Below are 27795 nucleotides of genomic sequence, written 5' to 3' on the forward strand. Positions count from 1 at the left end.
ACTCGCGCTGCTTCGTTGTCCTCACCACTGGCACATACGCGTAGCATTATTCCCCCTTTAAAAAAAAACCATCGTCCCGATGTTAAACATTTGAGAAGCAAGGTGAAACCAAAACTGCACAGTTAGTCACTGAAAGTAAGGCTTTATAAGAAGCACGTGGACAATTTCTGGTGAATGTCTGCGCCGCTTTGAACACTGCACGCCATCTGGAACAACCTCGTAGTTGACGTCACTGATGCGTCGCAGAACCTTGTAGGGTCCGAAGTATCTTCGCAACAGCTTTTCGGAGAGCCCACGCTGACGAATAGGTGTCCAGACCCATACTTTGTCATCCACGTTGTATATGACAGGTCTGTGCTGGAGGTTGTAATACTTGGCATCGTCGTCTTCCTGTTTGGTGATTCGCAACCTGGCAAGTTGTCTGGCTTCTACTGCTTGCTGGGTAAACTCTTCGACGTCCGTCTCATTGCCATCATTTTCATGAGGGAGCATTGCGTCTAACGTTGTCGTAACCTCGCGTCCGTAAAGGAGACTAAAGGGTGTCTTCCGAATGGTCTCCTGACGAGCCGTGTTGTACGCGAACGTGACGTAGGGCAAAATGATGTCCCAGTTCTTGTGCTCTACATCTACGTACATGCTTATCATGTCAGCCAGGGTCTTGTTGAGGCGTTCGGTGAGCCCGTTGGTCTAGGGATGATACGCCGTTGTCTTCCTGTGAGCTGTACCACTTAGTCGGAAAATGGTGTCCAAAAGCTCGGCCATGAACGCAGTACCTCTGTCGGTGATGACTATTGCGGGAGCACCGTGTCTTAAGACGATGGCTTCAATAAAAAATTGCGCCGCTTCAGCTGTCGTTGCCCGTGGCAGAGCGCCTATCTCCGTGTATCGGGTCAAATAATCCGTGGTGACCATTATCCATTTGTTTCCAGTGGCAGACTTTGGGAAGGGGCCCAGAAAATCCATGCCAATTTGTGAAAACGGTGTCGCCGGCACTCAGACAGGCTGCAGCAGGCCAGCTGGTTTAATGGATGGTGGCTTGCGGCGCTGGCAATCTAGACATGCCTGCACGTAAGTTTCTACAACTTCGGCAAGTCTTGGCCAGTAATAGTTCTGCCTTATCCTCGCCAATGTTCTTGCGTAACCCAAGTGAACAGCGGTAGGTTCATTGTCAGGCTTGCAGTACCTCACGGCGAAGCGAAGAAGGAACGACGAGCAAGTAGCTGCTGTCGGTGTGTGAAAAGTTCCTCTTATAAAGAACGCCATTTCGCAAGCAGTACGACGGCAGCCCTCTTGCAAATAACTTCGGAACGCTATTCGTTCGCCCTTGTAGGTAATCTATAAGTGGTACCAGCTCAGCATCGCCATGCTGCTGTTGAGAAAAGGCGGCAGTGTCCACAATTCCGAGAAAGGCCGTGTCGTCATCGTCATTGTCCGGGGATGCCGTCTCAACAGGAGACCGAGAAAGACAGTCGGCATCGGTGTGTCGTTTTTCCGACTTGTAGGCAACAGTGAAGTCCAATTCTTGGAGCCGAAGACTCCATCGTGCAAGGCGGCCAGACGGATCTTTCAAGTTGACTAACCAACAGAGAGAGTGGTGATCGCTGATAACGGTGAATGGGCGGCCGTACAAATAAGGACGAAACTTCAGGACTGCCCATACCATTGCGAGACATTCTTTTTCCGTCGTAGTGTAATTAGCTTCAGCTCGGGACAGCGTCCTGCTGGCATAGGCGATCACGTTTTCATTGTTGTCCTTCGACTGTACGAGCACTGCTCCAAGACCCACATTACTAGCGTCTGTATGAAGTATTGTTGGCGCGTCTTCATCGAAGTGGGCCAGCACGGGGGGTGTTTGCATGTGCTGACGAAGCTCGTGAAATGCCTGCTGTTGGTCTTCGCCCCATCTCAAGGGGGTATCTTCCCGAGTAAGCTGTATCAATGGCCATGCGATGCGCGAAAAATTAGCAATAAGTCGCCGGTAATAGGCACAGAGTCCTAAAAAACGGCGCACTGATTTTTTGTCCGATGGCGTCGGGAAGTTTGCCACGGCGGCAATTTTACCCGGGTCAGGTCGGATCCCTTGGCTGCTCACGACGTGACCGAGGAATTAAAGTTCGTGGAAGCCGAAGTGGCATTTTTCTGGCTTTAGAGTAAGACTGGCCAAGCGTATTGCTTCAAAAACTGCTTCGAGCTTTCGTAAGTGTTTCTCGAAAGTCGCCGAAAAGACAATCACGTCGTCGAGGTACACCAAGCAGGTTTGCCACTTAAGTCCCGACGGAACCGTGTACATGAGACGTTGGAATGTTGCTGGCGCCGAACACAAACCGAAAGGAAAAACCTGAAATTCATAAAGTCCATCGGGCGTAACAAAGACGGTCTTTTCACGATCTCTCTCATGCACTTCAATTTGACAGTAGCCGCTATTTAAGTCCATAGACGAAAAGTAGCGTGCGTTTCGTAGTCTATCTAATGAATCATCAATACGCGGCAGAGGGTAGACGTCCTTCTTTGTGATCTGATTAAGCTAACGGTAGTCGACGCAGAAACACAAGCTACCGTTTTTCTTTTTGACGAGTACTACAAGTGATGCCCAAGGACTGTTAGATGGCCGAATAACACCATCTTCTAGCATCGTTTTCACCTGTTTTTGAATTGCCTCACGCTCCTTTGGGGCGACTCGACAAGGATTCCGCCGGATGGGTCCGGCATCGGAATCCGTGATGATGCGGTGTTTCGTCAGTGCCGTTTGACCCACTCTTGATGTGGATGAGAAGCAGCCATGGAACTTGTTGATCAGCGCGAGAAGGCGGTCTCGCTCAATGGGAGATAACATTGGACCAACGTCGCCAGGTGTCGGTGTAGTGATAGTAGACGCTGCTGCTTCCTCCACTAAATGACAATCTTCTGTTTGCAAGAGTTCATCAAAATAGGCAATAGCCGTGCCTCTAACTATGTGTCGGCGTTCTCTGCTGAAATTTGTCAATAGTAGTTCAGCGCATCCGTCAATAACAGTGATGACAGCCCTGGCAACAGAAATGCCGCTAGTGAATGCGAGCTCTTTGATGTGTTCAGCGATGCCAGTACCGTTTTGTAACTTGTCATAGTGCACAGATACGAGGGAACAACTTCGTGGCGGCAGTATGACGTCGTCATCGGCAATACTGAAGCAAGGTGGCTGGTGTTCCTCATCTGTAGTAGTCTCCGAGCTTACAGTGAACGTTACACTTCTGTCACGAATGTCAATCACAGCCCCGTATTCGCGCAAGAAATCCATTCCCAATATGAGCTGTTTACAGCACTCGTGAAGAATGACGAGGGTGGCGACAAAGGTGGAACCAGCGATGAAGTCGGGCCGTGCACATTCCAACCGGTGTCATTAACTGACCTCCTGCAGTTCTTATATTGGGCCCCTGCCATGGCATCTTGACCTTCCTTAGTCTGTCGGCTAGCTGCAGGCTTATTATAGAAAAGTGGGAGCCGATGTCCACAAGAGCCGTCAATGTGAACGACGAGGTCAGCGCTGACAACGTCGGTTACGTCGGCAGTTGTTCCATTCGTCAGATTAGTCGTTGCTGTCGTCTTCGGCATCGGTGGCTTCGAGCTGTTATATGTCTGCAATGGGGGCTGTTCGGAAGTTCGATTAATGGTAACCCCACCCCCCGAGGCCGCTGCGTCTGGTTTCCCCGTCGCGGGCTAGGGGACCTACCCCTGGTGACGTCGGCAAAACTGGGACGATTAGGTGAAGTTCCCCGCGCAGGAGATGGACAATGTGACCTGGGCCTCATTGGATTCTGCGGTGGTGTGTTCATAAGAGTGTCATTGTTCGTGCGTCGATCGTCGTACGTAGCGTAATCATGGTAGCGAGGAAATATCGAGTACTGAGCGTCGCGATAACGGCAAACTCTGTAAACATGCCCAGCTTCACCACAATGAAAGCATACCGGTCGACGGTCAGCGGTACGCCACAAATCGGTTTTCCGACGCTGGTAGGTAAATGGGGACTCACTACTGAACCACGTTGTGGGCTTCACATTTTGGATAAATGGCATTCGTCTTGTCGGCGAAATTGGTGCAGTTGGGAAAGTCGTCGGCGGTGACAGTGGCTGTGTTTGCAGGGTTGGTGGTGGTCCAGTCATTGGAGTCTGCTGTGCTGAAGGCGCGACGACGGGGCGTCGGACTGCATCAGCATAAGTAAAATGTCGTCACACACCATTATAGCCGGATGAACAGAGAGCCCGGCAGACCTCATCCCGGACAACATCAGCGACAAAAGACAATGCCGGCGTCGGTTCAGTTGCTGGAATTAAACCAAGCTGCCGAAGCTCCTCCCTCAAATTCTCCCGGATGACTTCCCGCAGAGGCCTGTCGTTGTCGCAGAGGCTCGCCGCAGTCGTAACAGGGCTACTCGTTCGAACGTTGACCGGGTTCTGCTGGCTGTACCATTGCTGTAGGGCCCATTCAATAGCTGTGGCTTCTTTCGTAAACTCAGCTACTGTTGTTGGCGGATTTCTCATAAGCCCAGCAAACAGTTGCTCCTTCACGCCTCACATTAGACACCGCAGCTTCCTGTCTTCCAGCATCTCGGGATCCGCCCTGCCGAAAAGACGGGTCATGTCCTCGGCGAACATAGTGACGCTCTCATTTGGTTTTTGAATTCGAGCTTCCAAGAGACGTTGCGCATTCTCCTTTCTGTCAAGACTACTAAAGGTGTCCATCAGCTGGTAGCCATGCTTCTTTCCCTGTTGATGTACCACGTCTGGGCGTTGTCTTTCAGGTAGAAGTACACATTCGCGAGCTTGTCTTCTGAGGTGGCCCACTGGTTGTACTTCGCGCAGCGTTCGAACTGGTCCAGCCAGTCTTGTGCATCTTCATAGGTCTCACCATGAAAGCAGTCAGGAATCATGGGATTCTGAAGTGTCATGTGCGATGTAGCTGCAGTGGCCATGGTGGTTGATGGAGGCAAGCGATTGCTGGCAGTTTCTGGAAAGGGATTGAACTCGGGAGTTAGGCCTCGCAGACGGCGGCTGGAACGGTGGACTGGTGTGTCGACGGGTGGTAGTGATTCCGGGCTCGAATGTCGGGTTCGCGAAGGGGTGCCAAGCATGAAGACGTACCCAGCTCCTCCACCAGAGTGACGACACGAGATTGACGAGCACACAAAGCGCCTCAAACAAATACGATTTATCGATCGCAGGAAACAGACTGCAACGACTTTTTCGTCTTTTGCCCTCGGCCAAGGCTTGCGCTGCTTCGTTGTCCTCACCACTGGCACATACACGCGGCAATATTGATAGGTCGGTCTCAGACCCGCAAATCACGCTCGTTCGCTGCTGCAGACTGTGAGTTCAAAAACGATTAAAGAAAAACCTGTTCGGTTCCGCTTGCACGGTTTACGAACGCTGTGGTTCAAGTGTGATTTGCGCGATGCCCAGGTGCGTGCTATGTCTCCAGAAAGTGTATGCCAGTAGCGAGTCATTGATTGTCATGGTGGAGAAGATGGGCCACCAGGTATCAACATGCAACATCTAAAGGTGCTGTAGCCACTAAACACCAATAGACATTATCAATCAATCAATCATTTTATTTCCTTTATATATATATATCTATGTGTAATAAAGATTGAACTGCTTGTGTGATGATGATGATGATGATGATGATGTTTGATGTTTTGTGGCGCAAGGGCCATTTCACGGCCAAAGAGCGCCAGTACATCTTACTAAAATTATGGACAATGATTGTGATAAGCGGCTGTATAGGGGCCATAAAATTCCTCGCGGTAAGGCAGGTAAAAACATACAAGTAATAAAATCATGACCCTGCCGGGAAAGGTGTGTGTAATGTGAATAGATGACAAAAGTTGGTGATAATAAAAAACGATGGTGAACATGTATGGCATTAGCAAAAGTGCCTCACTCGTTCATACCCTTGCGTCCAAGGGCCGTGAGGCAAGTGCTTTCTTGTGTAGCCACCGCAGCAAAAACCTCTCTGGAGAGGTCGTGCTACAGAATGCCCGGGTATATATGAAAACTATGAATTTCTTTAAAAAATGCCAACAATGATTTTTGACTAAAAAGCAGTTCCCTACCGACGAACATTGCAGGGTGTAAAGGTATATGCTGTCGGTAGGGTAATGGAAAATGTTGTTTTCTTAGAGTTTCTAATTGTTTGCAGTGGATTAACAGTGAAGAACTGTTAATGCTTCACCACGTCTGTCACACAATGGTGGATCGCCACCGGACAAAAGATATGTGTGTGTCGTGTATGTGTGTCCTATCCTGAGCCTCGTTAGTATTACCCTCTGTATGATGTGATTTTGATACTGGCAGCCAATAACCAAGGTGTGGCTTAATAATGTGTAGTTTGTTTTGCGTGTGTCTATCCCACTTGCTCTGCAAGTAGTCCCTGAAGTTTCATTTGAGAGACGGCTTAAGATCAAGGGCCGGGATTGATATGGGTGTAGGGGCAGTGCTTTTGTGGACGGATGCAGCGAGCTGATCCGCCCTCACGTTGCCTTGGATCTCACGGTGCCCTGGCACCCAGCACACTACATGTTGTTTGAGTGTGTAGAGTGTGCATAAAATGGAGTAAAGTGAGACGAGGACCGAGTTTTTTTGTTCTTTAAGATTGTGCAGAGCTGTTACCACACTGAGGGAGTCCGTATAAATTACTGCTTTTTGTATATGTAGTTGTTTGATGTGTTTAGCAGCCACAAGTATTGCGTAAGCTTCCGCTGTGAAGATACTTGTGCCTGGATGTAGAGGGCCAGCATCTGAAAAGGATGGGCCGACAGCAGCGTAGGACACAGAGGAGTTAGACTTAGAAGCATCTCTGAAGAACTCAGGACGTGTGCATTTGTGTTGAAGTTCCAGGAAGTATGTTCGGATATGGGCAATAGGCGCATGTTTTGTAACTTCTAGAAAAGACACATCGCAGTCTATAGTCTGCCACTGCCACGGTGGCGGGTATGCTACAGGAGCCATTAAACTGTGTTCAAGTGACACTCCAGTTTCCTCAGCTAGACCCTTCAGGCGAACTGAGAAGGGCTGCCTCATCGAAGGCCTGTTTTGAAACAGACTGGAGCTCGACAAATCATTAATAGTAGAGTATGAGGGGTGGTTCTCGTCTGCTTTCACCTGAAGGAAATAAACAAAGGACATGTAAGTTCTCTGCAGATGAAGCGACCACTCATTTGACTCAACGTAAAGGCTTTCTACGGGGCTGGTGCGAAAAGCACCCCCAGAAAGGCGTATGCCCAAATGGTGCACGGGGTCTAGCATCTTCAAAGCACTTTGAGTCGCAGACTGATAAACAATGGCCCCATAATTTAAGCGGGTGCGAAGGAGGCTTCTATAGAGATTCATGAGACATTGCCTGTCACTATCCCACGTAGTACGTGACAACACTTTTAAAACATTCATGGCTTTTAAACATTTTGTTTTTAAATACTTGATGTGTGGTACGAAGGTCAACTTGTTGTCCAAGATTAAGCCTAAGAATTTATGCTCCACATTAACAGACAGACGTTGACAGTTTAGTTTAATGTCGGGTTCTGAGTGCATGCCTCTCTTTCGGGAGAACAAGACACAAGTGCTTTTTGTGGGTTCAGTCGAAATCAGTTTTCCTCTGCCCATTTCGAGACCTTGTTTAAACCTAACTGAACCTGCTGCTCACATATTGCCAGATTGCAAGATCTAAACCAAGCTGGACGTCATCGACATATGTACAATAAAACATATTGCGAGGCATGGACAAGCGCAAGGAATTCATTTTGATGAGAAAAAGTGTGCAGCTAAGTACACCACCTTGTGGCATGCCTGTTTCCTGGACAAATGTTTGGGAAAGAGCCGTGCCAACTCGGACACGGAATGTCCGGTTTGACAGGTAACTTTCGATTATGTGAAACATTCTTCCGCGCACGCCAAGGTGGGACAGGTCTCTTAGAATTCCAAAACGCCATGTTGTATCATAAGCCTTTTCGATATCGAGGAACACCGAGAGAAAATATTGTTTATGGACGAAGGCGTCTCTGATCTGTGCCTCGATACGAACAAGGTGGTCTGTGGTAGATCTACTCTCTCGAAACCCGCACTGAAATGGGTCAAGCAAATTATTTGTTTCAAGGAAATGTACAAGTCGGCAGTTTATAATTTTTCGAAGACTTCGCACAAGCAGCTTGTAAGTGCAATAGGCCTATAACTCAAAGCTAAAGAAGGGTCCTTGCCCTCTTTCAAAATGGGAATAATAATAGCCTCTTTCCAGGAGGTAGGGATAGTGCCAGAAAACCAGATAGCATTGTACAAACAAAGTAAGGTTTTTCGTGTTTCGATTGGTAGGTTTTTTAACATTTTATACACCACACGGTCAGAACCTGGGGCAGAAGTACTGCAGGAGTTTAGAGATGTTCGGAGCTCAGCTAGACTGAAAGCTTGGTTATATGCCTTGTATCTTGTGCATTTGTGTTCGAGTTTCTGCTTTTCTATTCTTGTTCTGTATTTTTAGAAAGTGTCAGTATAGTAGGACGAGCTGGATACCCATTCGAAGTGTGCAACGAGGAAGTTTGCCTGATCTTCCAAGGTATACCTTTGAGTGTTTATGAGTAGAAGTGTGTGTACTTGTTTTCCTGCTATTCTACCGACCATGTTCCAGACTTTGGCCTCCTGAGTGTATGAATTGATCCCTGACAAAAACTTCTGCCGGCTTTCTTTTCTGGCCTGCCGACGCGTTCTCCTGCCTTGAGACTTTATTTTCTTGAAGGTGTGAAGATTTTCGGCTGTCGGCGAGTTTTGAAGCAACCTCCATGCTCTGTTGTGCTGTTTGCGCACGTTTCGGCATTCAGAGTTCCACCATGGCACAAACCGTTTTCCAGGGTGTCTGTTTGTTTGTGAGATGCATTTTGTTGTAGCATCAATCAAAAACGCTGTGAAGTAGTTGACAGCAACATCAATGTTCAAAGTACCTATGTCACTCCAACCTAGACGAGCGATGGTATAAAACTGTTCCCAGTCGGCTCTGTTTATGAGCCACTTGGGAACACGGGGTGGACACTCAGTTGCTGTAGTTATGCTCAAAACTACAGGGAAGTGGTCACTACCGTACAGATTACTGACGACTTTCCACTGGAGTAGAGGCACAAGAGATGGAGATACTATGCTTAGGTCTATGGAGGAGTAGGTGTTATTAGCGAGATTATAATAGGTTGGTTCTTTTCGATTTAGGAGACACGCGCTCGACAAGAGAAGGAACTGTTCAATCAGTCGACCTCGCGTGTCGCACCGAGAGTCACCCCATAGCCTGCTGTGCGCATTAAAGTCTCTAGGGAGAACATAAGGCTCCGGAAGTTCATCAATTAAAGAGTGTAAATCACACTTTTGCAGCTGATAGCTAGGAGAAATGTAAATAGTGCAGATTGTAATCAGTTTATCAAAAAGAACCACTGGAACAGCCACTGCCTCAAGGGATGTTTGGAGTTGTAACTGTGTGCATGCAATTCCTTGATTCACAATGATGGCAACACCTCCGGATGATGTCATGGCATCATAACGGTCCTTTCGAAAAATAACGTATTTATGAAGAAAATTTGTGTGTTTTGAATTAAGGTGTGTTTCTTGTACACACAGAACTTTTGGTGAGTTCGTGTAAAAGTTCTTGGATGTCGTCAAGGTTTCTGAGAAGGCCCCCACGTTCCATTGTATAATTTGAGTGTTCATGGTGAATGTAAAATAGTGCTGTGTGTACGAAAAGCGAGTGGTTGTTTAGACAGGGAGTTTGAGTTCACGTAACAGGGCCGTCACCAGGCCCTGTTATCTGCTTTTTTTTTTTGTTTTCTTGGCGCACTCCAAGGAGCTAGCCGCTCTTTCGGCACCAAGGGTACCGACGTATCCATTGCCTCCTCGGAGGCACTGGATGCCCGCACGTGCGGGCTGTTAGTTCGAATTTTGGGCCTCGCCTGATGAGGTAAGGCCTTGATTGATTGATTTGTGGGGTTTAACGTCCCAAAACCACCATATGATTATGAGAGACGCCATAGTGGAGGGCTCCGGAAATTTCGACCACCTGGGGTTCTTTAACGTGCGCCCAAATCTGAGCACACGGGCCTACAACATTTCCGCCTCCATCGGAAATACAGCCGCCACAGCCGGGATTTGATCCCGCGACCTGCGGGTCAGCAGCCGAGTACCTTAGCCACTAGACCACCACGGCGGGGCAGTGGTGAGGTGAGGCCTTAAGACCCGAGGACTCTGGAGTCTCCGGTCTCTGTTTGGGAGTAGGCGGTGTAGCCTGGGCTACAGCCGCCTTGGGGGCAGGTGCCACAACCGCCGGCTCGGTATGCGCGGGCCGAAGGAGTGGCAAGGGCTGGTGCGGCGGTGCCCCCTGACGCGCCGCATCAGCGTATGTAGGTCCATAGAATGGTGCTACTCTTCGCCGTGCTTCCTTAAATGAAATGTTCTCCTTCACCTTCAACGTAATTATTTCTTTTTCTTTTTTCCAGTATGTGCAGGAGCGTGAATATGCGGCATGGTTTTCTTCGCAGTTTACACAGTGTGGCAGTTGTTTGTAGTTCTCAGACACGTGGCCTAGGACTCCACACTGTGCACAAGTCTGGCGACTATGACAGGTTTTAGAGCCATGGCCATACCTCTGGCATTGGAAGCAACGACGAGGGTTTGGTATGTACGGCCTGATAGATGTCTTCGTGTACCCTGTTTGAATACATTCTGGTAGTTTACTGGATGCAAACAGAGTATTAAATGTTTTGTCGGTGTTTCCTTATTATCTCTTCTGATGATAATTCTCTGTACATTAGTGACATTTTGGCTCTTACATCCCTCCAAAAGTGCAGTTTCAGTCAGGTCAAGTAAGTCTGCGTCAGATACCACTCTGCGAGTTATGTTCATTGATCTATGTGGTGTTATGGTTATTGGTACATCACCAAATGTTGAGAGGCTGTCTAGCTTTCCAAATTGTTCTTTGTCCCGAATTTAGAGAAGGTCTCCGCTAGCCATTTTGGTTACTTTGTATCCAGCCCCAAGAGTTTCAGTAAGACACCTGGCAACTACGAATGGAGATACGATCCTGGCTTGCTTTCCAGTTTTCTTGCAGTGAATGACATGGAAGTTGGGAAATGTTTCTTTTGGCAGGTTGAAAAAGTTTATATCATCGGTGCGTACCCGCTTTAAGCCGGTACGATCAGACGGTAGGGGGAATGCTCCATGCATGCCAGTCTTATTTTTGTTCAGCAGCGTTGGCGGCCACCCGCCACGGAGCCCAACGAGGGGATGCTACAAGTTTGCAGATGCTGAAACCTGCAGACGCCAGCCATACAACGCCACTATAACCCAATGCGCCTAGGCCAAGGTAGGCTATTTGCACAGGATTAACCCTAGCCGCCAGGAAGTTTGGAAGTAAATGGAAGAGACTAGAGGACAGGGCAGATAAAAAGTGAGAGATAAAGACGAAGATGTAAGGAGAGAGAGAAAGGAAAAGGCGACTGCCGATTTCCCCTGGGTGGGTCAGCCCAGGGGTGCCGTCTACGTGAAGCCGGGGCCAAAGGGGAGTGTTGGCTCTGCCGGGGGGCCTTAAAGGTCCAATCGCCCAGTGTCAGCTCAACCCCCAGGATCCCCTTTTCCCCGGACACGGCAAAGCCACGCACGGCTAGGCGTGGGAGGGAGTCAAAACTCCCCCGTTAGCTCGGGTCCGTGGTGTCGCTACACACCAAATGCCTACTTGCGCAGGCGCCCCTGCGGGGGGGGCTGCTTGTGTGAAGGCAGGTTTCATTTTCGTGTGTTATAAATAGAGACCGGATTATAGACAGATGCTTATTTTGTTCCTTGCGTTCCTATCATGCCATTTTGATATATCACCATGAATCAGAGGTTAAGAAGGGCTTTCATGGTGTTTTATAGTGCCTATAAATGCCTATTTTGGGTGTTCAAGCCCAAATGCCAATAAGTGCCTATAAATACCTATTTTCCAAATGAGTGCTTATATCAGCTCTATTCAAGCCCGAATGGTCTGTTCGAGCATGCTGTGAAACCATTATTCATGTAAAAAAGGCAACATTCATATTTCCAAACACTATAAGGTTCAACGGAGACAAAGCTGACATGCTGAGAGCGATTGGAGGAGGAGCATAAGGAGGGCAAAAGACGCTATTTCTGCAGCCCTACGTGGAAGAATGTCTTAACGTCTGCAGGGGAAGGAGGAGAGACAAATAAGGTGGTGTGAGAAAATAAAAGTGAAGTGTATGGGTGAGGATACAGTCACCGCCTTCTACAGACAGCTGTCCAGTGCCTTGAAGGAACTGACGAACCGCCCTGAAAACCTGGGTGTTGCGGTGGGAAAGGAAGAGCAGGATTTTCTGGGCAGCCACGGGTAGCTGGAGGACGAATGAAAAATCATGGACCACTCATAGAATGGTCTTGTTGATTCAGTGATGGCCAAGGCCGCCAAATCGTTAAACTTTATAGAGCGAAGCCTGAGACAGGCGCCGGCATGTTTACAATCAATGGTGTACTTAACATACATTCAAGGTTTGCTTGAATACACTTGTTCCGTATGAGATCCCTAGTCATACGTCTTCAAGTGATGAACATGAAAAAATACAGAACAGAATTCAAGGTTTGTTCTAAGCCATTACTCAAAAACGACAGCTGTAACAATATGAAAAATGAACTACAATGAGAATTACTATCATCACATTGAATTAAACTGCGGTCAAAACTCCGACGTCAAGCATTTCACAGTAAAACTTGCTTTCGAAAATGTCAATAAATGTAATTAGTGCAATGGTAATTAAGATTTTAGATTGTCGTATCGGATATAATTTTTTTAATCATTCATTTTTTGTTAGTTTCATGACAGAATGAAATGGCTTATAGAGAGAACAAACTGTGTTGTGTCAATAAAGGCGTGTTTTCTTTGACAGTGTAACCCATCTGCTGCAGCGCCTTCGGGTAAAAATTGTGATGTGGACGCAGCTTTTGTTTTGTTTGTAATTTACTGTTTAAGTGTCTCTCTCTAGGTGACATAATAAGTTGTAGTTAGACACTAGAACTTCTTGCGTGCCCAATGAAAAGCATTCTACCACGGTAATTTTTAAATTGGTTCTCTACGAGCCACCAAAGCATGACACAAAGAAGCAAGCTTGAATCGCTTGCCTCTTGTCCCATGAAGCCATCGCGAGCCTCATTCTTTACCAATTCTCTTCGGTATCGGGGCTGGAGAATCACATGACACATACGCACAAAGAACCACATGCGTAAGCAAGGTCACGCGCGCATGACGTGCCCCAGCTTACTCGTGCGCGTACGCCATCGATGTTATGTCGTTTCGGCGCTCTCTGTTACCCAATTCTGTGGAATGGCTCAGTCAGTGCGTGTACTTTAGGAGAGGCTGGCAAGGATCATGTATTGTGACCGCGATACACCACGCCGCTCCGCTAAAACTGCGGTCAGAGACGACGCACCAAACACAAGCTAAGCGTTGTCAGGGTTGGCGAAGGCACTATGCAGGAACGATGAGAAGACGAACGCAAGCGAAATTGGGTAGTAGTAGTAGTAGTAGTAGTAGTAGTAGTAGTAGTAGTAGTAGTAGTAGTAGTAGCAGTAGTAGTAGTAGTATGTGTGGTTCTACGTAAAAATCCATGATATGAATATGAAGGACGCCGCAAATTTTGACCATCTGGTGTTCTTTAATGTGCACTGACATTGCGCAGTACAGGGGCATCTACTTTTTCGCCTCCATCTGGATGTGGCCACCGCGGCCACAATCGAACCCGCTGCATTCGGGTCAGCAGTGGAGCACCCTATAGCGACTGGTCCACCGAGGCGGACGCGAAACGAGGGCCGATTAGTGAATAGCATCTCGAGACTATTCAAAACAGAAATAAAAAAGTAACAAGTTGAGATTTTGTTTGCGTGTTTTATTATTGTTCTCAGCTTTCATTCATTATACTGATTTTGAAAGGGTGGTGCAAAGACACGGGGAAAAGAAAGACAGAGACAAAGAATGCTGTCTTTCTTTTCCCTTTGTCTTTGCGCTTCCCTTTCAAAATGATACAAAGCAGCTAGCCCAAACCAAACTACTCCTAATTCATGCTACACAACACACAAATCGCACATGCCAAGTAGAGTAATGTCACAAGCAATATTCTTAATGAGTTGCCGTTTAAAATGCATGCAGATATAATCAGAAGATGGGACATTTTTCGTCTGTTTTTCTAGATTTAGCTAGCATTTAATGAAGTTCTCATGAAGAACGTATGGTATGCGACGTCAGCCCACCAACGTCAACGTAAAGACGTAAAACCAGGACCATTCTTTGGTGTACGTCACTCCCTCCCTCTTGGGGCACACGCCCGTGAGAAGGGCAAGTGGCATTCATTAAAAATTTAGCGTTTTTTGGCGACATGTAATTTTGCAAATTTTAACAGGATCCGGAGTGCCGAGAGCACCATTACACTTGTCAGCTCGAAATCATCAAACCTACTGAGGAGCCCTTTAAGGTGTTCACCGATAGGGGAGAAATCGGTCTTACGCGATTAGACCTAGCATCCATTTCTTCTAGGGTATCGGTGGTCTGGTTATTCGCTCCTGCGCTGCCCTTCCCAGCCACAACAAAACAAAAGAGACCCAGGAGAGTGCTGATTGATGATATGTGGAGTTTAACGTCCCAAAACCACCATATGATTATGAGAAACGCAGGAGAGTGTAAATTGAATAGTGGACACTTTACAGACAATGCTAGATAATAAGAGACCACGTTCTGCAAATCGTGCTGGAAATGCATGCCTATGTTCAATCGTTGGTACCTTTCTGCTATCTTAAACAATATCATTTTTTTTTCTTTCTTGCCGTAAATACAAGTCGCGGACGTCATTGTTTTGGGATATTTTATGTTTTGTAGAAATTTATTGTGCCTATAATTATGATTTTGAGGGCCTAAAACGGTATTTTACCAGCCTGTCTTTGGCACCTAAAATACACTTTTTAGTGCCTAAAAGTCCGTCCTCTAGTTATAACAATTTCTATATCAGAGAGATCAACCACATTTTTTTCCCTGTAATTTCTTAGTATATATTTATCAACATCACTTCCATGATGAAAGTACCTAAGCATAGCCGTGGTGAACCCTGACATAAAACACTTTCGTGTTAAAAAAAAAAAAGACGTGCATGCTGAGTGAAGACGAAGGTCGGTTGTCTGGGCATCGAAGTAACCTTTGCACCAGCTTGGCTTTGGCCGCACACGCTCTGCTTGGAATGTGTGACCGCGTCCTCATCAAGAGCACTTCGAGTTTCTTGTTAGGAAAAACAACCTCGTCCGCAAATTTCAAAGCTTTTCAGCTTTCTGATGCGAGCTTTCGCTTTGTTGCCACTACGCGAGCTCGCACAAGCTCGGAGGACTTCAGTTGCCACTGATTTCTCGGCCACGAACCTACACATCGCATTGCACACGCTGCTCTTGAATGAATCAGTGCTTGAGCATGATCTTTTCGACGCCCGATCTTCATGTTGTCTCATACAAGCTTCCTGTGACAAGATGTCGAACCGTAGACTAAGCCTGAGCAGCGTTTGTTGCTTTCTTAGTAGTGGTCGCGGGTGATCAAAGTTGCGGTTTTGCACGGCATCAACGTAACTGTTTGCGATGGCTCTACTTGAAGAAAAGAGGGCATGGGTGGCACTTGTAACACTCAAATGGTCATTTGGGATTCGATTGCAGTATCTTTGGTAATGGGGTGTGAAGCCATGAAATGAACATTCGCTACAGTTTAGTGTACGAAATTTCTATCGTCATAATGCGCATAATCTAGGTGGCCTGAAACGTAATCTGCGAATTTTTGCGATAACGCTTTTTCTATATTTTTTTCCCACGTTCATTTTGTCGGCAACGCAAGTCTTTTGATGTTAATTTTTGGAAATTTGAATGCTTGTAAGCACACCGCAATGCATATGCCATGATTCTCGAACACACAAAACTGCATGCTCAACGAGTTTTGTTCTAGTGTAGTCGGTAAAGAAGGTTGTTTCTGACTGTCGTGTGGATATCATGACTTAGGCTACATACATTATCAGCGGTCCATGTTATAACTGTAAATAAAATATTCAAAAATTTTACCCCACGCAATGCCGTACTCCGATCGAGCTTGATGCCAGGGCACCTATTATGCGAGTAACTACGGTATACTCAATGCATTCCCAAGCACTATGACATAGTATTTAGCATTGTCGACATCAGTTTTTATTTAGAGCAACAAGATGAAAATACTGAAATTTTGTGTCAGTACTTCTTTAAGAAAAAAAAAGTGTCTACATTTTTTTTTTACGTGACCGTAAAGTGAAAAAAAATTTCTTTTGTTGTTACACATACGGCAGCAAGGTAAATTCGAAGAAAGGAAAAAAATAAGCTCATACAACTGTTAAAAAAAAACATTATGCATTGCAAGAAACATATGTGTAATTCCCAGACATACAAAAATAGGTGCGCGAAGTGGCATCAACTAGAAACACAGAGGGTCACTTTTCCTCCCGTTAGCATCGTCAAGTCAAGCTCACTTTTGAGATGTCGCTCATCACATTGTAGTATTAACCAGTCGTATGGCGGGCTGTCATTAACTGAATCAGATTCTGATTCAGCAGTCAAGCGGCAATTCGGAGGAGTCACTACAGTCACTTGGGGAAGAGAAATTGGCGCGCACTTCCTTAGTGCAAGCAAATTGTGCGGGTAAGTACACTGAGAAAAACTGTGTAGTTGTAAGCACGTCCAGAATGCAGCAAAAAAAGCCTACAATATTAATTTGTCTCATTGTCTACAAAGCAAGACCGGTTGTCCCCAAAACAGAAAACGTGATGACAGCATTTGTGTCAGTCAGCGCCTGCACAGAAAAAGCCGTGTACCGGGAATGGAATGAACGAGGTAGTAGTAACCAATGCAGATCACCTTTTGAAAGACTCTGAACCAGAAAGTGATCACTTTTGCGGGCGCAGTGAGCAGCTGAAGGACGAAACCAAGACTAGCCGGCGCACCGATGCATTAGAAAAAAAAAAACAGAGACATATCAGTGCAAGAAAAACGATTGAGAAAAGTGCACATTTTAAACATAAAGGCAATGACATACAGTACTCAAGGATTGAAACAAGACAATTTACGGTTAAGTAAGGTAAACAATTTCATTTCCATTGTCTTTAGTTCCGCTCACAACAGCACAATTCCAACTCGAACGCATAGATCATAGTTATCTATAGAGACCAGATACGTTGCAGCATGGTGTGATTATCTCGAGCAATTGAGCATACCAGTCGTAATACTAAAAAAAGCAAGTGTGGCATTTGAATTCCTGAGTACCTTACATGTACAGTCGTCATGAATTTAACGTGAACACTCTGCAGTATGTCTTGAACAAATTTGATTGATGCTAGCGCAATGTAGCTTTGGGTTCTATTGCCGAGATGTTACCCATGCATGCGTACATACTATCCAAGTATACCGAGGTATTATCTTGGCAACAGCGCCCAGCACTTCGTGGCTGCCATTTGTCAAACTAGTCCAGGTCACGCGTCAGAGGGTTCATGTTAAGCTTGCTGATGACTGTACACCTTTCATCATCTTGTGGCTGTTTAGAGTGACATTTTTCACCCACAGAGAGAGCCAATTTTCACAATCAGGACTAGCATAACATCAGGCAACAGTGTCAATTTCGAAGACGTCATGCACCAGTGGGGCTCGTTGTGATGACATCAGGTACCAAAAACACACAACGGGGCTGCTTGTTTGTCACCAATGGAGCCACGTAGCTGTGGGAACATCACAATATGCTCACACCATGTCACAACGTCAAGGTGGAGTAAGAACCAGCACTACCAAAACAGTGTCAATATTCCGAAGGCACACTCATCCTTGCTGGCACATTTTGTGGGCTCTGGAGGGCTCGGCCTTTCAATTGGTTCAATAAAATGACAACTGACAATTTTTATGTCAGCCCTTCTTGAAGGCGGGGATGCTCCTTAAAAAATCTTTGACTTATACTATATGCGACAACTCAATGAAACTTTCACCATCAATAGCGTTCGAGATTTCTTTCTTTAGAAATCAGTTTTTCAGTTTTCAACTTGTTTTCACAACTCATTTGGTCAATTTTTGTGCACCAAGAATTAGTGAAAACCATACATAGTGCTGTCTATCAGTAACGCGACTCGTCTTTGCAAAACAGCAGAATAAAGAAACAGTCTGGATGGATACCAGAATGCTTGCAACCAATGGCAGGGCTTTCATCGAATCACATTACTTAAAAGGGCTATTTGTGATGCTAAACTTGTGGGGGTGCTGACACCCATTGTAAAGTTGTTTGCACTGTATGGTGCACATGTCTCGTGCATAGGCCGCATTTCGGGGTCGCAACTATAGTGAACCAAAGCTCAAGTTTGCGGAGCGATGACAATGCCGCACATGGCCCTGGCGGCGAGCTCCGAAACACTTCAGGAGAGACGCGGGAGAGGTCACGGGCGAGTGAGTGTGTTTCACCAAAACAGGAGTGTAGGCGACACGCGCGCAACGCGCTCTGCAGTCACTGCGGGAAACTTGGGCACCAGGCCGTCAGCTTGGCGCGCTAAAACGACGCGCTCGCTGTGCGAAGTTGCCTTTCCACAATGGAAGAAGCAGCCCAACAGAAGCGTCAGCGAGGTCTAAAGTGTTGTGTTGTGGGCTGCCACAACAATGCAGAAAACACCAAGGAACGCTCTCCACGTGTAAAGCTGATCAGTTTCCCATCTAGTCAAAGCCGGCGAACACAGCCGCATTCGCGAAAAATAGAACAAGCATGACACGAGAGCCGGAAAAAAAAAAAAAAAAAAAGCCGAGCACTTCAACTTGACTCGCTGTGATTAAACTTAGCTTGCTGCTTCGCGGCGACGACAGCGGGTCCTGCGCGGCGCGGAGGACATGACTCTAAAAGTTCTCGGACATTTTAATGCCATGACCGTATAACTTTAGTTTCTATTTATTTTTTCAGCATGCCGCAGACATTTGCACATGACAGTACAAAGCTGCCGCTGCTAGATATCACATCAAAACAACAGTTATATGGTTTCCATCAGCGTCAACAAAGCACATGGATAGAGTACGCGGCTTCAAGTCGGCAGAATGAGACTCACATCAAGGCATGCGTCGTACACGGTATTATCAGGGAGGACCCGAGAAATGCATTTCGCAGCGACTTGGACGTCCTCCTCTTCCATCGTCTGCTCCACATCATAAACTTGACTAAAGAGCTTTACTTTTTTTGTTCGATTTGCTTCTCGGAAGTACTTGTCCAGCTCAGAGATCTTTGTGAAGCCGCACTGCAGGTGGTCCATTGTGAGGTGACTCAGCTCTCTGCACAAGCACGTAAGTGAACGGCAGCACATTGGAGCGAAGGGAAAACGCGTCATCTACATCCCCGATTCCTACTTTTCTACCAAAGATAGCGCTGCCTGTCCGGAGTCGCAGCGCCACCATGCGTTGCTTTAGCTTCCTATTGAGCGGTAGGTGGCGCTGTGCTCATGAGCGTTTATCACCACCATCATCATCATGGTTGTTAGATCGGCAGTACCAGCAATAACACCTGGCTTTTTTGTCTAGGTGGTGGCATAGAATAAAGAAGCGAGTCTCTTATGCACGTGGCAGTTGGCGTGAACGGTTGTCTTTCACAATGGGAACCCGGTGCACGGCACCGCGAGCCGTCTTGCGAGGTGCCCTTGTGGCGAGTCAGGCGTTAGCAACAGCGCCTTGTTTGTCACGTTGTTGAGAGTTGTTTATTACTGTGTAAGGTTGTCTTAGCATGTTGATCACGATTGATGTTATAGTAATTCGCCTGACAATATCGTCGTATCTGAAAGTAGTTAAATGGTTGTTGTTTTTAATTTGTTCCGACTGTGTCTGCTGAGTCCGTTCACTCCAAGAGCGTGGTGGAGCTCCCCACATCGAGATCCCACACACTGCAGTGGAAAAACAATTTTTTTTTTCTATTATGAGCAAGGATTCCACACTGCTAAGTGGGCCCTGGGCCCACACATTCCCATGAAAATTCAAGAGCAGGTAACACTGTGGAGCGAAATACCCCAGGCAAAAAATTTGCGCATCTGACACTTGTTTCTTTATTTTGTCTTTTTTTTCTTGTGTGTTATAAATGTTGTACCCACCCCCTCTGTAATGCCCTACGGGCCCTGAGGGTATTCTAATAAATAAATAAATAAAGTAAACTTCACACTTACACTGCAAATGCTTTCACTTCATTTTTCGATAACTTCTGGTTGATTCTCAGCTTTAATTTTTTTTACGTACATTAAAAAAATGCCCGAAGGAATCAAAAATAGAGAAAAACATTGTTTTTTTTTTTTTCAGAAAATATTTCAGTTAAACCTGAAAATTTATGAGGCAATCTAAGGTATTGTGAACACTCCGACAGGGACGACCGACAATAACTTGTTGAATCTGCCTTGCCTGACGAAAATGCTTGAGTAGCCGATTTGATGAGTGGATGTCTATGCTGCTGATCTCAGAGTAGCCGCCCAGCATGCCATCTATGGTGGCTGGAATGGTCTCCCAGTACGCCTTGCCCTGGCTGTAAAAGTCGTTTGAGTGCTGTGCCGATGACATGCTGCCAAAGAAAAAGTCATGCAAGATACTTTCAGACACCAACACAAAGTGTAAACACACACAGAATGATACTGCTAGGTGAGAGTTGCATGAGCGTAAGGGTGGATAAAGAGCAAAGACGATTGAAAATGTGATTTTTCAATTTTCATGGCAAAATATTCCAGCATTACTGACAAGTGCTTTCCTGAAGTGGCAAGCTTTTAAGCGCAGTGAAAATTCCTTGGGAATGGCCCCAAATGCGCCTTATCCCATGATTGCACCGCAGCAACTCGACCTTTAAATGGAGTTTTCTCTGAACACTACTTGTCGTCAGAAAAGCAACATTTCATCTGTAACCGCTGAAGCCATCAAATGCAAACTTTTGTGTTTCTTTTCTGAATACCATGCACCCTTTCTGAAGCAATAGAATGTTGTTGCCACCAGAGTTGTATTTTTTACGAAAGTTTTTTTTAAAAAGAAAACGGCCCTAAAATTCTAGTCATAAGACATTTATATTTTTAACTAAAGAATGGTTATGCCTACAATTATTATTTTGGTTCAGAAGAATGCCCTGGGCACACGTAATAACCTGAAAAGATTTCGCCATTTTAGCAATCAAATATACATAAAACATAAAATAATTTATTTTTATTACCTTTATAACCACCTTGTATTTTCTTGCCAAATTCACAAAATGCATAGAAAAGTCCCCATTAAAGCAACTTATAAAATTTTATCAACTTTACATTAAAAATAACAGAGCGATGGGCAGTAGCAGTTGCACACCTCTCAGTGCCACGGCCGCTTGATCTCAACCTTTGGTGCGACCCTCCGAATGCTCCTCTTTGCCTGTGAGAGCGCTAGTTACCTTTCCAGCCGCCACATCGGCTGTGGCGCTAGCTATCGGCCACACAGGTGTTTCTCCCTAAGCTCCCTTCAGCTGTATCTGTGAGCTCTCTGCGCCGGTAATATCACGTGTTTCAGATCAGTGCGCTGTCTTGGTCACGTGAATAGATCGCATTACTTTAGCTGGATTAGTGGTCTATGAATAAGTGACACACATTATCGCAAGCAATACAACGAACACAGGAAACAAGATTACTCCGGCCGCGCGACTAAGGCCCGTGTACTATGCTACGTGACTGCATGTTAAAGAACCGCAGATGATTCAAAATATGCTAGCCATGCATCCATTTCGGCCTGGCTTATAATTATATTGTGGTTTTAGCACGTAAAACACAAGATATGATCATTATTAACAACGGTCCGCCTTGGTGAAACAGTGGTTATTGTGATTGACTGCTGACCCCATGGTCGCGGGTTCGATCCCAGCCGCGGCGAGTACATATTTATGGTGGCAAAAAAGCTTCAGGCCCGTCTGCTGTGCGGTGTCAGTGCTCATCAAAGAACACCAGACCAGATGGTCTGAATTTTTGGAACCCTCTACTACGGCTTCCCTCATAATCTTATTGTGGTTTTGGGACGTAAAACCACACTAGATTAAGAATAAAGAGTTGTATCTAGATCATTAATTCGCTGCTATTTACTTTTTTACAGGCTGATTCATCCCAGTGAAATCCAAATCTACCCCTGAATATGGACGATAGTGGCCTATATATGTAGATTCTGAGGTATTTTGGAGACGTGGGCACGCTGGCGAAAAAATTATTGGAGCAAACCTAACGATGTTAGCAGTATAAAAATCTACATTTTTCTCGGTTTCTCTTAAAAAAATGCATGTGTATATGTACGCTGTTAGACCAATGTTGGGCATAAAGTAAAGTAAAATCTGATATGCTAGCGACAAACACGTAGCCAGAAAATTTTTTCAGGAGGGCCGGCATGATTTTGGGGAGCGCATCTTCTTGAAATGATCATTTTTTGCTCTGTATGCCATGGCGAAAAAAATGTTGGAGGGGGGGCACGGTCCAGGTGTGCCACCCCTTGACTTGCGGTAATACGTCAAAGTTAAACCCAACAGTTAATTTTTTGAAGGTATATGGTTCTTCACACAGGCACTCCATTAGATGAACGTGGCGAGTTAGGCTGTCTGATTGAAGCAATTCAAGATACACAAGATCCTCATCTTGATCTCGCTTGTACGACAACTCATCACTGCATTATTAATGCTATTGGAACTATTTAAAACGTAGTGGCTCTAAATTCAGTCTCAACAAACTGGCTGAAGTTTGTGTTTTTTTTATTTATAGTACTGTGCGAATTATTTTCCACGTGGGGATGCATTCATTTCTTTATATATATATATATATATATATATACCAAAAACAAAAGTGATGCTGGGTCCGGGAAATATTATTTGTATAGGAAAGAAGACGCACGTACGAAGTTATTTTATTGGACGTTTCGGCCGTGGGTCCGGCCTTCATCAGAATACAGTTTATGGCACGAATGCTGTTTATATACATGTGCATATCAGTAAGATACAAATGTCAAAACCGACATGAAAGGCTATATATGGGCATATATATATATATATGCAAGTCACACAATATAAAGAGTACCTAATCTACGAGTAAAAAGATATTGCTTCCATGCGCGAGCACGTTGTTTACAAATAAAAGATGAAACGCATAAAAGATAAAGCACATAACATGAAGAGTAGTCCGACCGGTAAAAGCAAGAGAAGAAAAAAACTAAAATACTAATAAAAATGACAAAGACATTACAAAGCTGCTACGTAATCAACGGATACAGACAATGTAGTGCGACTTGCTGAGCAAGGTTGAAAAAAGTTGGACAGGGTGATACAAGTTACGCAGATAAGCAACTAAGTTTTCCTACGTTTTCATTCAGACCAGATGCGACGGCGTTGAACTTATAGATGAGGAATGATTCACGGGCTTCTCTATCATAATTTGTGCGGAAACCAGATTCTAGTAATGTGACTTGTAGGTTTTCAAAAGAGTGGCCAGGGAGGTGCACGTGTCTTGAAATGGGCAAGTAGGGCAAGGTGTTAGCATGAGATTTATGGTTGTTAAAACGCAGTCTAAAAGGCCCTTCTGTTTGACCAATGTACTGTATTTCACATAGCGCACACTCTATCATGTATATCACGTTCTTAGAATCGCAGTCAAGATTGCCTTTGATTTTTAAGGAAAAGTTGGAACCAGTACTGGTGACCTGTTGGCATGTGCGCATGTAAGGGCATACTTTGCATCGCGGTTTTTGGCAAGGATGGCACCCGATCGTGTCAAAAACCGCGTAAAATACACAAGATAAACAACTCCGGCCGTCCCATTATTTCAGGTATAGGTACTGTCACAGAAAAATTGTCCAGCTATGTCGATTCTCTGATCAGCAGTATCCCAGCATTGCTTCCATCTTACGTAAGGGACACTACCGACTTTGTTTCTGGTATAATTGATCTGATTGTTCCTCAAGGTTCCTTTTTGGTCACGCTAGACGTAGCGTCTTTATACACCAACATTCCGCATGTAGACGGAATAGCGGCAGTCGCCAGGTCCTATGAAGCAGCATCACCGGGTAAATTTATTGACAGCAACACATTAGCAGTATTGCTCAGGCTCATTTTAGAGCTAAATAACTTTCAATTTGAAGGGCAACACTATGTTCAAGTTAGCGGCACGTCAATGGGTACGCGTATTGGACCCAACTACGCCAATATATTCATGGGCCAGCTTGAAAGTGAATTTTTGCAAACCCGCGCGCTGAAACCTTTTTATTATAAACGTTACATTGATGACATTTTCCTTATTTGGCCGCATAGTGAACAGGAGTTGCTTTCCTTCATATCTGACTTTAATGATGCCCATCCATCAATATCATTTTCTCATACCTATTCCACATCAACTCTTAGTTTTCTTGATGTAAGCATTTCAATTGTAAATGATAAGCTATCCACTGCTTTATACAGGAAGCCTACAGACCGGCAACAGTATTTGCACTTTGACAGTAGCCACGTGAAACATTGCAAAACTAGCATCCCTTACAGTCAGGCCTTACGCTTTAAAAGAATCTGCTCAGAGCAATCAGAGTTTCAAAAAAATTGCAGAACACTAAAGGATGGTCTAGTCAAACAAAAATATCCGCCGCAATTAATTGATGACGCAATAAAACGTGCCGACATGCATAATCGTAGAACGCTGTTGTGCGCTGCTAAAAACTCGACTCCCTCACCGCAGACAAACTTAGTCCTTACCCATTCTGCGTCAGTTCCGCGTGTTTCGAATGTGCTGAGAAAGCACCACAATATTCTAATGCAAAGTGAACGCTTAAGAAACATTTTCACCGAACCACCTAAAGCAGTGTATCGCAAAGCTAAAACTATTCGAGACATACTCTCATCGTCATCATCATCGAAAGCAAACAGTCCTGACACGATCGGGTGCCATCCTTGCCAAAAACCGCGATGCAAAGTATGCCCTTACATGCGCACATGCCAACAGGTCACCAGTACTGGTTCCAACTTTTCCTTAAAAATCAAAGGCAATCTTGACTGCGATTCTAAGAACGTGATACACATGATAGAGTGTGCGCTATGTGAAATACAGTACATTGGTCAAACAGAAGGGCCTTTTAGACTGCGTTTTCATCATCATCATCATCATCAGCCTGACTACCTCCACTGCAGGACAAAGGCCTCTCCCATGTTCCGCCAGTTAACCCGGTCCTGTGCTTGCTGCTGCCAATTTATACCCGCAAACTTCTTAATCTCATCTGCCCACCTAACCTTCTGTCTCCCCCTAACCCACTTCCCTTCTCTGGGAATCCAGTCAGTTACCCTTAATGACCAGCGGTTATCCTGTCTACGCGCTACATGCCCTGCCCATGTCCATTTCTTCTTCTTGATTTTAGCTATGATATCCTTAACCCCCGTTTGTTCCCTAATCCACTCTGCTCTCTTCTTGTCTCTAAAGGTTACACCTACCATTTTTCTTTCCATTGCTCGCTGCGTCATCCTCAATTTAAGCTAAACCCTCTTTGTAAGTGTCCAGGTTTCTGCTCCGCAGCTAAGTACCGGCAAGATACAGCTGTTATATACCTTTCTCTTGAGGGATAGTGGCAATCTACCTGTCATAATTTGAGAGTGCTTGCCAAATGTGCTCCACCCCATTCTTATTCTTCTAGTTACTTCAATCTCGTGCTTCTGCTCCGCGGTTATTACCTGCCCTAAGTAGACATAGTCTTTTAAAACTTGAAGTGCACTATTACCTATCTCGAAGTGCTGCTCTTTTCCGAGGTTGTTGTACATTACTTTCGTTTTCTGCAGATTCATTTTGAGACCCACCTTTCTGCTCTCCTTGTCTAACTCTGTAATCATGAGTTGCAATTCGTCCCCCGAGTTACTCAGCAATGCAATGTCATCGGCGAAACACAGGTTACTAAGGTACTCTCCATTAACTCTTATCCCTAACTGTTCCCATTCTAGGCTTCTGAAAACCTCCTGTAAGCACGCAGTAAATAGCATTGGGGAGATTGTGTCCCCCCGCCTTACACCCTTCTTGATTGGTATTCTGTTGCTTTCATTATGAAGCACTAGGGTAGCAGTTGATCCCCAGTATATTTCTTCCAGGATGTTTATATATACTACATCGACGCCCGGATTCCGCAGTGTCTGCATGACGGCTGATATTTCTACTGAATCAAACGCCTTCTCGTAATCTATGAAGGCTATATATAGTGGTTGGTTATATTCTGAGCATTTCTCTATTACCTGATTGATAGTGTGAATGTGGTCGATTGTTGCGTAGCCTGTTCGAAATCCTGCTTGTTCCTTTGGTTGATTGAATTCTAATGTTTTCTTTACTCTGTTAGCAATTACTTTTGTAAATAGCTTGTATACTACAGAGAGCAAGCTAATCGGCCTGTAATTCTTCAAGTCCTTGTCATCTCCTTTCTTATGTATTAAGATGATGTTAGCGTTCTTCCAAGACTCTGGTACTCTTCTTGTCAGGAGACACCTCGTCAATAGGGTGGCTAGTTTTTCTAACACAATCTGTCCTCCATCTTTCAGCAGATCTGATGTTACCTGATCCTCACCAGCAGCTTTGCCTCTTTGCATGCTCTCCAAAGCTTTTCTGAGTTCTTCTATCATTACTGGTGGGGTGTCATCTGGGTTACTGCTAGTTCTTATAGTATTAAGGTCGTGGTTGTCTCCGCTACTGTACAGATCTATGTAAAACTACTCCGCTATTTTAACTATCCTATCCGTATTGGTAGTTATTTTGCCTTCTTTGTCCCTTAGTGCATACATCCGATTTTTGCCTATCCCAAGTTTCCTCTTCACTGCTTTGACGCTTCCTTCGTTTTTCAGAGCGTGTTCAATCTCTCCATGTTATACCTTCTTACGTCGGATACCTTACGCCTATTAATCAACTTCGAAAGCTCTGCCAGTTCTATTTTGTCTGTTGTACTTGAGACTTTTATGATTTGACGCTTCTTAATGAGATTCTTCGTTTCCTGGGAAAGCTTGCCAGTGTCCTGTCTAACTACCCCGCCTCCAACTTCCACTGCACACTCCGTAATGATACTCGTCAGATTATCATTCCTTGTATCTATGCTAAGGTTGCTTTCCTCCCTAAGAGCCGAGTACCTGTTCTGCAGCGACACTCTGAATTCCTGTACTTTCCCTCTCAGAGCTAGCTCATTGATTGGCTTCTTGCGTATCAGTTTCTGTCGTTCCTTTCTCAAGTCTAGGCGAATTCGAGACCGTACCATTCTATGGTCACTGCATCGTACCTTGCCAACCACTTCCACATCCTGCACGATGCCTGGGTGTCTATTTCGTTCTTATTTTCGCCATTAGGGCTCCTCCATATCCATTTGTGGTTTCCTCGTTTTCGGTAGAAGGTATTCAATATCCGTAAATTACTGCGTTCTGCGAATTCTACTAGTAGCTCTCCTCTGGCGTTTCTAGTACCGATTCCATAATCTCCTACTGCCTGGTCTCCAGCCTGCTTCTTCTCTACCTTTGCATTAAAGTCTCCCATCAGTACTGTATACTGTGTTTTTACCTTACTTATTGCCAATTCCACGTCTTCATAGAAGCTTTCAACTGAAGCGTCATCGTGGCTGGATGTAGGCGCGTAAGCCTGTACCACCTTCATCTTGTATCTCTTATTCAGTTTAATTACGATACCTACCGCCCTTTCCTTAATGCTATAGTATTCCTCTATGTTGCCAGCTATGTTTCTGTGAATTAGAA

The 27795-nt window shown here is 45.3% G+C and overlaps 1 protein-coding gene across 1 annotated transcript in view; it reads right to left on the reverse strand.

The window, feature by feature from the left end:
* The window catches only part of Ntmt (N-terminal methyltransferase), an 82446-nt gene that overhangs the window by 14539 nt on the left and 40112 nt on the right, over window positions 1–27795 (reverse strand). Inside the window, exon 2 of the mRNA XM_037412962.2 lies at window positions 20475–20631. Coding sequence (XP_037268859.1) covers window positions 20475–20630 — 156 coding nt within the window. The 5' untranslated portion in view covers window position 20631. The remainder of the gene's footprint in view (window positions 1–20474; window positions 20632–27795) is intronic.

The sequence above is a fragment of the Rhipicephalus microplus genome, chromosome X, assembly GCF_043290135.1.
Source record: "Rhipicephalus microplus isolate Deutch F79 chromosome X, USDA_Rmic, whole genome shotgun sequence".
Taxonomy (NCBI): Eukaryota; Metazoa; Arthropoda; class Arachnida; order Ixodida; family Ixodidae; genus Rhipicephalus; species Rhipicephalus microplus.